Raw genomic sequence first — 14,906 nt, 5'->3', positions numbered from 1 at the left:
ATTAGTTACTTTCTCAATGATAATTATGTAAATTATATAAAGATCTTGGCTAGATAAGTTTTTTACTCTTTCATTTGATTTTAGAAAAACGATTTTAGATTTTAGAAAAACAACTATACTAACACTCTCAAAATACAAGAAGAAGATATAGAACAATTACCAAATGAAATGTCTATACAAATGTATTCATTATTATTTTAAGAGAGGATCTTAAGGGGTACCCGGGTGGCTCAGTTGATTGAATGATTGACTCTTGATTTTGGCTCACATCATGATCCATGATCCATGATCCATGGGGTCATGGGATTGAGCCCCACATTGGGCTCTGCACTGAGAATACAGCCTGCTTAGGATTCTCAATCTATCTCTCCCTCTCCCCCTCTCTACCACTTGCTCTCTCTCTCTCTCTCTCTAATATAAAAAAAAAGACCTTGGGGCGCCTGGGTGGCGCAGTCGGTTAAGCGTCCGACTTCAGCCAGGTCACGATCTCGCGGTCCGTGAGTTCGAGCCCCGCGTCGGGCTCTGGGCTGATGGCTCAGAGCCTGGAGCCTGTTTCTGATTCTGTGTCTCCCTCTCTCTCTGCCCCTCCCCCGTTCATGCTCTGTCTCTCTCTGTCCCAAAAAAATAAATAAACGTTAAAAAAAAAAAATAATAAAAAATAAAAAAAAAGACCTTAAGAAGAAAACTACCTTTAGAACTCATTTAGAAAACAGACTGCATATTTAATAGCAAATTATTTCATTTAAAATTTCAGTACAATTATGTGATTGTCATAAATTGAATATAAACCATAAAATACCTATTTTGGTTAAGTAGTCTTATTTATACAAGAAGGCAAGTTTATTAATATACTTCTCTTATTCTGCATATGTTTGCTTCATGTACTTTGCATATATATACATACAAAACATATATATGTGCATAGCATCAATTAATCATGGTTGCCATTTTTACAGGTAATTTGATTCCCCCTTTGGAAAATTAACAAACATTTTATGTCTTAAAAGTTAATATTGAAGTGTAAGTAAGAACATTACATTGTTTTGGACTCTAGCAAATATTACATTCTCAGGTAGGATGGAGGAAGGTTTCTAACTGCCTTTTAATATTTTCTCTTTGAAAGATCAGTAAGATTTGTGGCCGTCCAATCAGAACACCTACACAAAGCCCCCGTTGTTCTTTTGAGGGAAGCAAAGAGAAGCATGGGATGAAGATCTCTCCAAGAAATGGTGAAGAGACACTTGCCAACAGAAGAAAGTAAGACATTTGTTTTACAACCAGAAAGAGAAAAGAAAGTAAGCCATTAATTTTCAACAGAATAGAATGTATTCAATTAGGTAGAACCAAATACACTATTGAAGAAAAAAAGATCACCATTAATTACTTTTAAAACTCAGCAGTTGCTCCTATTCAGTTAATTAGGAAGATAAGTACAACCTGTGAGACCAATAAAACTTTCTGTGATAAGGGACATTTGCTATAATACACTATGGCGGGCAATAGGCATGTATGGTCATTGTGCTCTTAAAATGTGGCTAGCGTACAATATTGTACAGCAGACCTCTAGCACTTACTCATCTCGCTCAACTGAAACTTTATGCCATTAGTTAAGACTTCCCCAATTCCCTCTCCCTGTAGTCAACAATACTATACTGTACCCTTCAAATTTTGTTACGAAAGTAGATCTTGCCATAAAAAAAAAAAGTTTAAAATATGGCTAGTGTGACTGATGATTCCATTTTTAATTTTAATTGATTTTAGCCTAAATTCCACATATAGTTAGTGTCTACTGTATTAGGTGATGCAAGAGAGAAAAAGCATTCACATAAATGATGAAATCTGTGTTACTATCTATTAAGCAAGTATTTAACAAATGGTTAGATAAGAAGTTTCTAAACCTTTAATCTGGAATGCTGAAAATGGCTATACATTGATTCAAAATGATAAGCATTGAGTGGCTTGCTTTTATAACTCACATTTCTACCACTGCCCCCGTCACTGTTTCACATGTTAAATTAAAGCCTTCATCTATATCTCTTTGCTTGATAATTGGCAGTCAGACTGAAAAACTCTTAAAATTAAAGGAAACTATTATTTTATTTATTTTTGCATTCTGTTGCCCACTGTATGCCCTGACAAATACTAGCTTCTTGGTGGGTGTTTTTGAAATGAATTGAAACTGAGAATTCTATATTCATTTATTAATCCAAATAGTTATTTCTTTTTTTTAATGTTTATTTATTTTTGAGGGAGAGAGAGACAGAGGGAGACACAGAATCTGAAGCAGGCTCCAGGCTCTGAGCTGTCAGCACAGAGTCTGACAAGGGGCTCGAACCCACAGACCATGAGATCATGACCTGAGCTGAAGTCAGATGCTCAACCAACTAAGCCACCCAGGTGCCCCCTCAAATAGTTATTTCTAATAATATCTTATGGCAGCCTCAGTATTTTACATCGCTTTACTCTTTAGAATGTAAACTCTGTTTCTTTCCTTTTGGGATAGTGCTCTTAATTGCCTCATTCTCTTCTCAGATGGACTATAATTTGGAATAAAGATCTGGGCTATTGCTCGCTATTTGCTGCAGCTCAAAAGAAGTAGCACTTTGTTTGCATGTAAACTAGCTGTTCTTTTTTCTTCTAAACATCTATAGTGATCAGCAGTCTTTTCTTGTATTTGAGAAATTAATGTGCTTTAGCTAGTGTATATAGCATGTAGTGGCTAGGTATAGTGTAGAGTGATTCTTCTAATAAAACCTAGCTAAGGAAGATCTTAAGGTTTTAAAGGTCATGTCTGTTTCACCATCAAAACAACTCAGTTGTTGGAAAGACAAAACAAAACCCAATACAAGTGAAATATCTCAGGAGTAATGAGGGGCTCATGTGAATGGAAAGTTCTGTAAGTATCTATCCAGGCCATTGAATAGACTTCTTGTCACCAACCTTGCAGTATTTCTGTATCCCTAAACAACCAGCCACCTTTAGCTATTACCTATGAACCAGAGTAGGTCCATCATAGACAAGTATCATGCCACACAAAGTAAACAACCAGAGATATTGTACATGAGCTCACTTAAGCAATTCATTTCTCAAAAAAATGTTTATTTATTATTATTTTTTTTTAATTTTTTTTTTCAACGTTTATTTATTTTTGGGACAGAGAGAGACAGAGCATGAACAGGGGAGGGGCAGAGAGAGAGGGAGACACAGAATCGGAAACAGGCTCCAGGCTCTGAGCCATCAGCCCAGAGCCTGATGCGGGGCTCGAACTCATGGACCGCGAGATCCTGACCTGGCTGAAGTCGGACGCTTAACCGACTGCGCCACCCAGGCGCCCCGTTTATTTATTTTTTAAAGAGAGAGCACGCACATGTGCAGAGGAGGGGCAGAGAGAGAGAGGGAGAGAGAATCCCAAGCAGCTCCACGCTGTGAGGACAGACTCCAACACGGGGCTCTATCTCACAAACCATGAGATCATAGCTTCCCAGGGTTTCTGTAGAGCATCTTCATTTGCTACTTGTACTCTAAGGCACCTTTGAATGGATGAGCTGGGTCATCTGGACTGAACATCAGAACAGTTTGCAAAATTCCAAGCTACAGACTTTTCTTTCTCATACAAAAGCTCCTTGGGGCTACTCTATATTTGGGTTAGAGCAACACTCAAGTGTATATTATGTTTTGTCTAATATTCAAAGGGACCCAAAAAGCATCATGCCTCTTCCTGAGTGCTAGGTCATCATAAGGCAGAAATTTGCCTTTTATGTTAGAATAACCCATTAAGATCCAGACAACTAGACATTTAGAACCCCTGCTGAATTGTCAAGCACTTGAAATGTCAGTATTTTTCCCCACCAGAGGCATGAACATGTCTACTAAGGCAACTAGGATGATGTGATCAATATTTTATTATCAGCATGGCGTCCTGTAGGATATCCAAATGATCAGGGCTCCTGTCTGTCATGGAGTGGGAGAGTTGCCCTGAGGTCTAACAGTGAAGATATTCTTACCAGCTGAAAGTGAAATATTTCTAATTGTCCTTACTAATTGATAAAGGACAATCAATTGTTAGCTAGATAGCAGGTAGCAGTACATGTTTGGATTTGCTCTGGCAGATACCACATACAAAGCTGGATGTAATTGGAGTCACCCTCTGACTCAAGTTATGATAATCCAGACATTCTCCAAGCCCATCTCAGTGTGCACAGGATATCCAAACAAGTGACGTGAATATCGAATAGACTGATTTGGACAAAGATGTGTTTAAAATGCTATATATGGGTACTTTTCTGAACTCCATTCTAATGGTTGATCAGTTGATAGGATTCGATTTTCTATGTGAATGATCACATGGTACACCAGTACAGCCATTCTAGCAAGAAGCTTGCTGTACCTTATAAAACTCGTATACTCTATGTACTTGTCTACCTTACCTTAGCCTGTATCCCAAGAAACTCTTGCTTATATTCACAAGGAGAATTCTTGCATATCTGTGGTAGCTGAGAGTTAGAGGCAAGTTATATGTCCATAACAAGAAAAATAAAATATATTAGTTTGGAATATTATGAGTCAGAAGGATAGAATGCATTTTCATGCATCAAAAAATATCATTGTGATTAAAGAGAAAAATATATTAAATAGAATGAGAATAACAGTGCAATACCATTTTTATAAATTAGTAGCAAATATATAAAAAAATTAGTATATATTTTTCAAGGAGAGGATATGGCAAAGTACTTATATTAAATATATTAGAATGGATATTTATAGAAAAACAGGAAAGAGGCTGAAGGATGAAAAAATAAATAAATATTCTATTTCAAGTATAAGTTATGACAGTATGCCAGGGACAGAGGAGTATTCTTTAACTCTCTGTATCTGAGAAAATATGTGTGTGTTTGTGTGTATATACATATAAATAAATATACACATATACATTATTTTAAAGTTTAGGTGAAAAGTGTTTTTTAATTATATTTTCCTAATAAAAACATAGTTAATACTCTTTCAGTCAAAATTTTCGTGAGAACTAATGGTACTCAATTTTTAAATAACTTTTTTTTGCTATTTCATATGCTAAGCATAGATAATTTTTCACTATGGTGTATTGTAGATATAGTGATTATCCAGATAGAGATAAAATATAATTTGCTGAAAAGACTTATTGACTTGGGACTTTCTGCTATAACTTAGTTATTAATTAGAACAAAATGAAAGTTTATTGTAAAAAAAAAAGTAGATAAGGGAAAAATGAATTCTCAGTCAGCCCATCTAGATCATTAACAAACACTGTTTTGTGCAATTCATAAAAAAGTAAAGTTAAAAAAATATTTTCTGAGTTAGTTTTTGTAAGTTAGCATTGTATCCATGACAGTATTTTTTAGGTTTTCTTAGTTACCTTGGGTAATTCCCATGAGAATATCTATAACAGTAACTACTATCTATAAATTTAAAGCAATTTAAAACTAAAACAAACAAAAAAACATACACAAGAGTTTCTGTAAGTTAATATAATTGCTCTGGTAGCTGAAAAATAGAAAATTGTAAAATGCATCTGTTGTTTTGTCAATGTAAATGAAGATAAACACCATTCTATGGTTAACAATTTAAAATACATTTTTACATATAAAGAAGTTATAGTCTTTAAATTATATTGTCACAGTTTACTTTAGACTTAGTATCTTTAGTGGTACGTCTTATAAAAAATTGTTGTCCAAAGCTTGCTATTTATTTATTTATTTATTTATTTATTTATTTATTTATTTTAGTATTCTCTATACTCAGTGTGGGGCTCGATTCAAACTCACAACACCGAGATCAAGAGTCTCATGCTTTTCCAACTGAGCCAGCCAGGTGCCCCAAAATTTGTTGTTTAAAATTATGTTAGATTTATGGCATCCTAACAAAAATATTTCCAGGCTTTAAAACAGAGTTTAATTTACATAGTTTTCCATTATCCAATCAATTCTTTTCAGGTTGTGTTAATATAACTATTGTTGACCTATATATAATTTGACCAGTTAGCTTTTTTTTTTTTTAACTACCCAGCAGTATATATTAAGTGATCATTAATTACTTTTTTGTTTTTCAGTTGGGATGTGTAGTCAATTTTTTGCAGGGGTATATAGTATCCTGAAGTGGTTTAAGGCTGCCATCTTGTTCTTTGTTTTCTCTTTACCCCATGTTCTTTATTCTTTATTCCTCCTCTCTTGCCTTCTTTTGACTTTAACAGGTATTTAATATTTTTTGAGATCTTCATGGCTTTTTTTACTTGCATTTTTTATTATTCTTCTAATGGTTACCATAGAGATCACAATATGCATTTTTAATTTTTACTATCTGCTTTAAAGTAGAACTTTTACTACTTCATTGAATGATATAAGAACTTTAAAATAGTTTCACTCCATTACCCTCTTCCTATCTTCCATTACCCTATTCCTAACAAATAACTTCTAACAATGTTTTAACATCTTCCAAGATATTATTGTTATCGTTTTAAAATAGTCAATATTGTAATAACCTATATTTTATTCTTTGTGGTGCTTTTTTTTTATTCCATGTGTCAATCTAGAATCATTTTGCCTTAGCCTTTTGTATATTTTTCATTGCTTATTACTGGTGATGAATTCTCTCAACTTTTGTTTGAAAACATCTTCATTTTGTTTTTTTTTTGTTTTTTGTTTTTAATTTTTTAAATCTTTATTTATTCTTGAGAGAGAGACAGCATGTGAGCAGGGGAAGAGCAGAGAGAGGGAGACAGAACCCGAAGCAGGCTCCAGACTCTGAGTGGTCAGCACAGAGCCTGATGTGGGGCTCGAACTCACAAACTATGAGATCATAACCTGAGCCGAAGTCGGACACACAACCAACTGAGCCACCCAGGTGCCCTATGAACACATCTTCATTTTTGAAGAATATTTTACTAGGTCTAGAATTATAGGTTGTTGCCAGCTACCATTTTTAAAAATATAAATGTCCATAATTGAGTTCATGACATGACACTGTAAGTCGTATGGGAGGCTTAATGGAAACGTTTCATAGGAGAGCTAATTACGGTAGTGGATGCTGCTGATGCCCTACTCACATCCCTTTACCTGGCCATTTTATCTGCTTGCTGGCTGCTCTCTCCTGGTTGCTGATAATGCACAGCTGCCTTAATCTCTGGGGAATTGCACTTAACAAATTGGAGCCATCTATATTCATTATCTCTTGCTACTTAACAAGTCATTCCAAAACAAAGTGGCTTAAAGCAACAACAACTATTTATTAACCAATTTTCTGTAGGTCAGGAATTTGGGAGCAGCTCAGCTATGGGGTTTTGGCTCAGGGTTTCTTTTGGCTATGGTCTCTTAGGGTGATTGCTACCAAGGCCGGATGAGGCTGCAATCCTATGAAGCCTTGAGTGGAACTGGCTATTATCTTCCAAGATGGCGACTCACAGGGCTGTTGGCAGGAGGCCTCACTGTCTCGTCACGATGACTTCGTGAGTTTTCGCACTCTGTGGCTGACTCTCCTCAGGGGCAAATAATCCAAGAGAGAGAAAGGCAGAAGCTGCAGTGTTTTTATGATCTAGCTTTGGAAGTCCCACACTGTCATTTCTGTAGTATCCTACAGGTTACACAGGTCAGTTCTAGTCTGTGTGGAGGAGGACTACACACCATCTCATCCATCTGAAAGAGGGGGCTAACTTCCCACCTGCCTCACCGCCTTGGCGGAGGCTTGTAAGCAGGGCCTGACACAGGGGGATAAAAGGCTTGCCCTTATTCAACGTGACGTGGCCAGATATGTGATGCAATCCATGCTTCCACACTCCCCGTACAATCTGGTTGAAGCTGGGACTGCATCCTGACTTACCTTCTTCCTGCCCACTCTATCCTGTTTCTCTCACTACCTTTCTCTTAAGAGTGCTACCTTGATGAATCCTCTGCATCCAAATTCCTGCCTCTGGTATTGCTTCTAAGGAATCTGACCTGAAAAAGTACCTAAAACAGATGCAGAATAGGTGTAAACTTAGGCAAAATTATAGTATCTTAGCCTAAATACAGGTATTTCTCTCTGAATTCCCAAATCTGTAACCCTTTGTCTGTTTTCTTTCTCCCCCTTCCTCCTCTGTATTCATTTTAAAAGAGAACCCTTCCGTTTAATACCCTTTTCCTTGTTCGATTTCGAACATTTGATGAAGGACATCCATGTCTGTCCTTGGCTCTACCAGCTGTGCTAAGCTTGAAGTATAGAGTATGTCAGTCTTTTGGCTTGGAAGGAAGGAAGCTAAACCATAGCTTTGGATTCCTTTGATTATATTTGGGTGATGTGATTGTACTTGTTCAACCTGCCCTGTTTTGTTTTGTTTTGTTTTGTTTTCTGTTTATGTAGAATGCTAATAATGAGCTCATTGGAGACTTGGAGTTATTGATACACACCAGTTACAAAGGTCTCTGAAAGTTGAGAAAGTCAAGGAAGAGCTACCATTCCTTTGAATGTCTAGAAAAACATTACTATTTAGTCTTGTGGGGCAGAAACCAAATCAGCACAGCTGTAAAGGACAGTGCACTTATGTAACTGTCTAAACCAGCCCAGGCAGAGTGATTTCCCTGTGGCAGTTCCTGCTCTCTGCTTGATTTCTTGAAGTTAGCTGGTAAGAATAAGCTATTAGCAAGCTTAAATCGGTGATAATTAGCAGTACATTATTATTTCAAAGTGGTGTGGCTGTGCCAATTAAGCGGGTAATTAGGAAAACCCCAGGACAATAAATTAAGACAGAGTCTCAACACCAGTGCCCCATCTGTTCTACAGCAAGCATTCCAATTAGCCAAACCTCTCATTTAAGAATGTGCCAATTAAGGGGATTGGCTATATGCATGGCTGTGCATTGGGGTAATAACGACTGTCCTAGATGCTTAGTAAAAATAAAATATTTTTGATGTAAGAGGAGATTTTGAAGTGAAGGTGGGGAAAGGAGAATTTTTGGAAATACTGGATGTTTAATGTTTAAGACAAATACAATTGGAATTGTTTTATGAGCTTTGGTTTTTCTCAATTTTCTCTTCAGAACTTAATGGAATCTTGTTTTATCGGGCAGCTCCATTTTATTCTAATGTGTTTATGAAATCTTGACTTGCATAGGAATTTTACCACTTGAACATGAACAATTTTTTGTTTTTTGCTTTTAAATGGAGAATAGGAACTCAAAAGGATGCTTGAAATTGCTTAGTTGAAAGAGGGGAATGAGTCAGGGCACATTCTGTTTCAGGATGTGTCTATCCATGAAAGCCAATTAATTGTTACCCTGTACATTGCAAAAGAACACAGTGAAGTGACTGAAATAGTTAGTCATGCATAGGAAAAACTTTTAAACATAATCTGAATGGAGAACACTTAATATTACTTAGGATTAATGCCAAGATAGGATCAGTACATATCACATAGGATCAGTTAGCTTAAAACACATGAATTTATAGCTACATGGTCAAACCTTACTTAGCACAATATTTTATTAGTCAAACCAAAATTAATTAACGTTTAAAATTCTTGATGTGTGTGTCTGGGTGTATGTGTTTATATGGTTAAATCAGTATTGACATACTGGGCTTGATGATGAATTGTATATATATAAACTCGGTGGATGAAAATATCCATAGGTCAGGAAAAAGTCAACTCTGAGAAAAAGTTAATATCATTTATAGGACCGGGGAAAGCAATTTCCAACCTATTTCCTAAAAGGAAGTTAGTGCTTCTTTGAGGTGCCATTATTATTTATTACCTGTAAGTTTAATTTACTAAAATAAAAGTCATGTTCCCTTCAATGAGAGCATTTCTGGCTAATTTAAAACAGTGCTTAGTGAGTGGTGGGTGTGAGGGTACCCAGGGCAGGCCAGGCCAAGGCAGGGCTTTGGGGAGGGGGCAAGAGGCCAGGCCAGAGCAGTACTGAGGAAATGTGAGCTCCGAGGCAGGCAGGCCAGCATCAAGACCTACATGAATAATGAAAAGCAGGACCCTAGGGGGTCAAAAACCAGGCACACAGGAAGAAGGAATGCCAGAAGGCAGAACAAACATGTGGCAAAAGTTTAGGCTAGTGGTGCTTAACCTTTGCGGGTCACGTATCCCACTGAGAATCTGATAAAAACTTCCCAGAAAAGGAAAGTTCATAAACAAATACATGCAAAATTTTGTGTATTGAAAAGCCATTTTCTCCAGTTAAGACTAATATTAAAAATAAAGCCTTTAAAAATGAGGTTTGCTCTTACCTTTTTGGATGTTCATGGAAAAATTAGTGACCATTTCCTGATGTATCTGAAACCAAATTCAAACAACTAAACTAACATTAAGCAGTATTTGTACTGAAAGGTATGGACTAGAAGTTGAAATGGTGGTTTGTCTTAGATGTGGCTATGCGGGCATGGTATCCAACAGATACTCTTTTTGTTTTGAAGGCAGAATTTATTGAAAATTCTAGAAAGCAGATTTGTATAGTTATCACTGACTGCAATTAGAATTCTTATAACTTGCTTGCTTAGATGAAGGTAGGTTTATATCAGGGAGAGTGAGATTTATTCTAAACTCTTCAAAGTTACATCACTGGTCCATAATGCTTTGGTCCTCAAGTTAATTTGTGACATCTGTCATATTGAGGCTCTCAACTTTAAGTTAATGTGAGTAGAAATAAATCTCCTCAAATTTCTCATTACACAAAGAATAAAAAATATACATGTTTTTTTTCCTTAGCCATAGGAAGAAGGATCTTTAAATCGGACAGTTTTCAAACTGATTCTCCAAAAATCTTCTATTTCCCAGTAGCAGCTTTGTTAAATGAGCTAGGAGCTTCTCAGTAGTGTTTATAATTGAGACTGTAGGGTTATCCCATTTATATGGCTCAAAATATCCCTCAACCAAGAAAATCAAACTGTGAATGAAATTCTCCCTGTCTAACATACCCGAGAATGTTTTCCGTCTTTTCTTTCCCCTTACAAAAAATGAATCTTCTATCCTCTGGAAGGCCAGTAAACATATGCAGAGTTGAAAAGAATTGCAAATTCAGCTCCCACTTTTTTCCACTCAATTTTTGAAGAGGTGAAGAAGATTGAAAGTCATGTCATACTGAAATTGATCATTTTTATAGGAGTGTATAAAAACTATCTCAGAATTTATAGCAGAATCTATGGGGTCTAAATCAGGATGATGAGTGAGGCTCATTTCTTTTATTAAACTAGCAAAATTAATTGTATGTAGAAGCATCATATGTAGAAGTGCTCAGTATATAGCAAGAGTACTAAGCACTTTCTTCCACTTGGTTTTGTGTAGATAGCAAAAAACATTTCCATCAGTTTAAACCTTTCAATGGCATTGGAAGTGTCTTAATTAGATGCATATAGCTAATAGGGGAAAATGGGGAACAGGATATTTACATTTTTATCCCTTTGCATATTTAAGGAAATGACAAAGCTGCCAATTCCTCCACAATTATCCACAAAATAGGAGAAATGTGTTTCTAGGGTAGATTATATCCTTTGATGGGCATACTGTTTTTTTGTACTTTTTTGTTTTTGTTTTCCATCTTCACTATAAGGCACACCATTTCCAGGGCCCATCATGATCTCTAGAATCATATGTGGAACCTCTTCCTTGGAAGTACAACTGAAGAAAGTTCAGGGGTAGTTTCAGGATGATTCTTTTTATTTAGGCCCATATTTTAGAGTTACAGACTTTCACATCAAGGTTTCTTCTCAAAAATATGCTTCATTCTGTTTAATGACTTTGAAGATCAACAGGTCTAAGGTGCTCCTTTTGCTGGGTTGGTTTCAGCCTCCTTCAGCAAGAATCTTGTTAGACATGGGCACTGCGACTTTGGGGTCCCACAAATTGAGTAAACTCCAAGGATTTCTAATCTTCATTGTATTTGGTTTATCTACATTGTCCAATGTAAGCTAAGCTTTATATACACAAACCAATGTATGAATAATCATGATGGAAGGATGTATTATTATAATTCTCATCACATGGATAATATTTTAGATGTTATACTTAAGCAAAGGTAATTATACATTACTCAGCTCTGACCAGTAATATTCTGTGCCACCCAAAGTAATACCTGGGTTACATGTAACCTTCAAGAGCCATTTTTTTTCTAAAATGAGAATTACTAGAATAATAAGAATAAAATCAAAGATGAAAATATCTCATTTTCTCTGAACCCTTTTAATTAGAGATTTTCTGAACCTAAAGCACATACTTATACCAGAGTTCAGGAACACAAGTACTTGCAGTAAGAGTTATACAGTAACCGAAGATGCCAGCAAGAACAGTTTATACCAGACATATATTGTCCATCGGGTAAGTTGGTGGGTGGCAATGACCAAGAATAGATGACAGAAATCACAAATGAAAGAAAAAAGACAAAAAGGAATGAGGAAGAAATCCATTTACTGGCAGACTATTAAAGGGAAAGTTTTTTTTTTTTTTTTAATTTTTTTTTTCAACGTTTATTTATTTTTGGGACAGAGAAAGACAGAGCATGAACGGGGGAGGGGCAGAGAGAGAGGGAGACACAGAATCGGAAACAGGCTCCAGGCTCCGAGCCATCCGCCCAGAGCCTGACGCGGGGCTCGAACTCACGGACCGCGAGATTGTGACCTGGCTGAAGTCGGACGATTAACCGACTGCGCCACCCAGGCGCCCCGAAAGTTTTTTTTTAAATTAGTTTTCTGCTAATGCTGAGAGAGGAAAATATTATACAAAATATGTTCATATCCTCTCAGTCATGGAATTTATAGTTAAAATGTCAGTAACCACAGAAAATACTTTACTGCAAAAGACAGTAATATTCAAGGTTTGACCTAAAATGCTGATTCTCAAAATATAGTTACTCAAATAATGAATCTTAGTATTAATGAAGTTTGCTAGAATCATTAGATTTGCAAATATTTGACCGAATACTCTTGTTGATCTTGTCCCAGTCATGTGCTAGACATTTTTTTCCTGTTGAAAAACTAGTAACATGCTTTCTGAAACCAGCAAACTGAACAAATAATTGCATATTTTTATTAAAATGAACAAAAACTATGAGGCAGGAAAAGTTATGTCTCTTCTCTTTTGGGCTGGATGGTCAATTTCCTCAATACCGTCTGATTTGTTTAAATATTGGACATGTGGTCCTGTGTTTACTTTCATAAATGAGTTAAGATCTTTGTTTAAAGCGCTTTTTAATGGAGAACAGCCAGTGCTTTCTGAGGTAATTTTTACAACATGGGAAAACGAGATGAGAGTTAGTTTTGAAAACTGAGTTTTGACATCAGGTTTAAATCACTCTTTTTAAAGGAGGATGCTTTCAGAAAGGGTGCTTTTTACTGGGACATTAAATGGCAATGTGTTGGGTTTGGAGAGTTACTGAGAAGTGAGGAATAGAGGTGTCTGTCCTAATTGTATAGATGGCTATGAACGTTCAGCTCAGCGCTAGTATAAAATCACCACCATGGAGTGTGAAACATACAGCACAGGTCAAAAAGAATCCTCTGCAGAGGATATCTGAGGATATTAGCATGTCTCCAAGGTCCTTTTCTGTTTCTCCTTCCCATTCCTCTCCCCTCACTGACCCCGTGCTCTGCAGCCTGCTGCCCATCTTAACCCCTTCAGCTTTGTTGAGAAAGCATAGTAAATCTTCTAAGGAAGGGAAATCATGTCACGTGAACAAGACTTCCTATGAGGAGGAAGGAACCTGGAATCATTTAGTCAGAAAAAAACAAAAAAATTCTTCTCTTTTGAGAATGGTGGGGATCGTTTGGTCCCAGCTTCCATAATGACCAGTAGGTTCAAGTGGGGTTCAGAGAATACACTTTATGAGTTATTCTTTTAGGAAAAATACTTTTTATCTTTTTAATCAAATATGAGTGCAATGTGGTTGTAACACATTTACATTTATGATGATTGGTGCCTCATACTGCATAGCTTTTTGAGGTCTTTTGATCCTCTCCACAATGTCTACATGCATTGCAAAGTCTAAGGAAAGGGACCAGGTAACTAGATTTCAATTCTCCCTCTAGCTAATTTGACTGTATACATTTAATGACTTTCAAGCATTTGCACAAGAACTGTTACTGCCATAGAATAGAAATTTAAATATTTTTTTTATTTTGAATATTTTAAAAATATTTTGTCAAATGGAATGACTTTGTTGAGAATAAGATAAATTTATTAAATATAGATTCAGAATATGTAAGAAAAAATAGTTCTTATCTGGAAACATGTAATTATATACTTCCTCTGCTGAGCTGGAGACTGACATTTTAAATGTCTACTGTTTGACAACTGTGGTCAGACATCTCTACAGGGTTGAGCCTGCTCATTAGTGCCACATTAACCTTAACTTTGCCTCAGGCCATTAACCAGCAAACTGCACATTTGACCTTTGTTCTACAGATATTTTCAAACAGTATGGGAGGCACTGCTTTTAATTTGGGTTCTGTATTATTTGTGGACTGACTTTAGGGATAAAAAAATCAATACATGTCATTAAATAAAGAAGTGTGTAGTCTGAAACATTCCACAGAGAGAAGTTCCATTTGAAAACAAGATTCTTCTCCAATACCTTTCCAGATAATTAGTTTTGGTCAAAATTAGAAATAGTCCCTTTTATATTATGTTCAATGGCAAAAAAGGAGAGGAAGTGCAATATGTGACAGTTTATAAATGTTCTATAATTGCAACAAATTCTTGCTATATGAAGACATAAGACTGAGAGGTAATGCCTTTTGAATATAGCTCTGTGTTCAGCAACATCTAACGAAATGAAATACAAAGTTGAATGTAAAATCAGAGCCATATGCTTAAGTGAAAAAGGCTCCTGAGAGGAAATCAGCAAAGTCTGAAACACGTGGTTGCCACTCTTTAAGCCATACGTATGAGGACGATATCAGCCTTAT

At 36.2% G+C, this 14,906-nt stretch overlaps 1 protein-coding gene across 1 annotated transcript in view; it reads left to right on the top strand.

Moving 5' to 3' along the window:
- The window catches only part of GPC5 (glypican 5), a 1,452,106-nt gene that overhangs the window by 324,507 nt on the left and 1,112,693 nt on the right, over positions 1 to 14,906 (top strand). The window contains exon 4 of the mRNA XM_040487248.1: positions 1,124 to 1,257. Within this exon, the coding sequence (XP_040343182.1) occupies positions 1,124 to 1,257 (134 nt within the window). The remainder of the gene's footprint in view (positions 1 to 1,123; positions 1,258 to 14,906) is intronic.

Source organism: Herpailurus yagouaroundi, unplaced genomic scaffold (genome assembly GCF_014898765.1).
Source record: "Herpailurus yagouaroundi ecotype Mexico unplaced genomic scaffold, PumYag 164, whole genome shotgun sequence".
NCBI lineage: Eukaryota > Metazoa > Chordata > Mammalia > Carnivora > Felidae > Herpailurus > Herpailurus yagouaroundi.
Note: the sequence above shows the minus strand (reverse complement) of the source record. Positions and strands in the feature narration are given on the sequence as shown.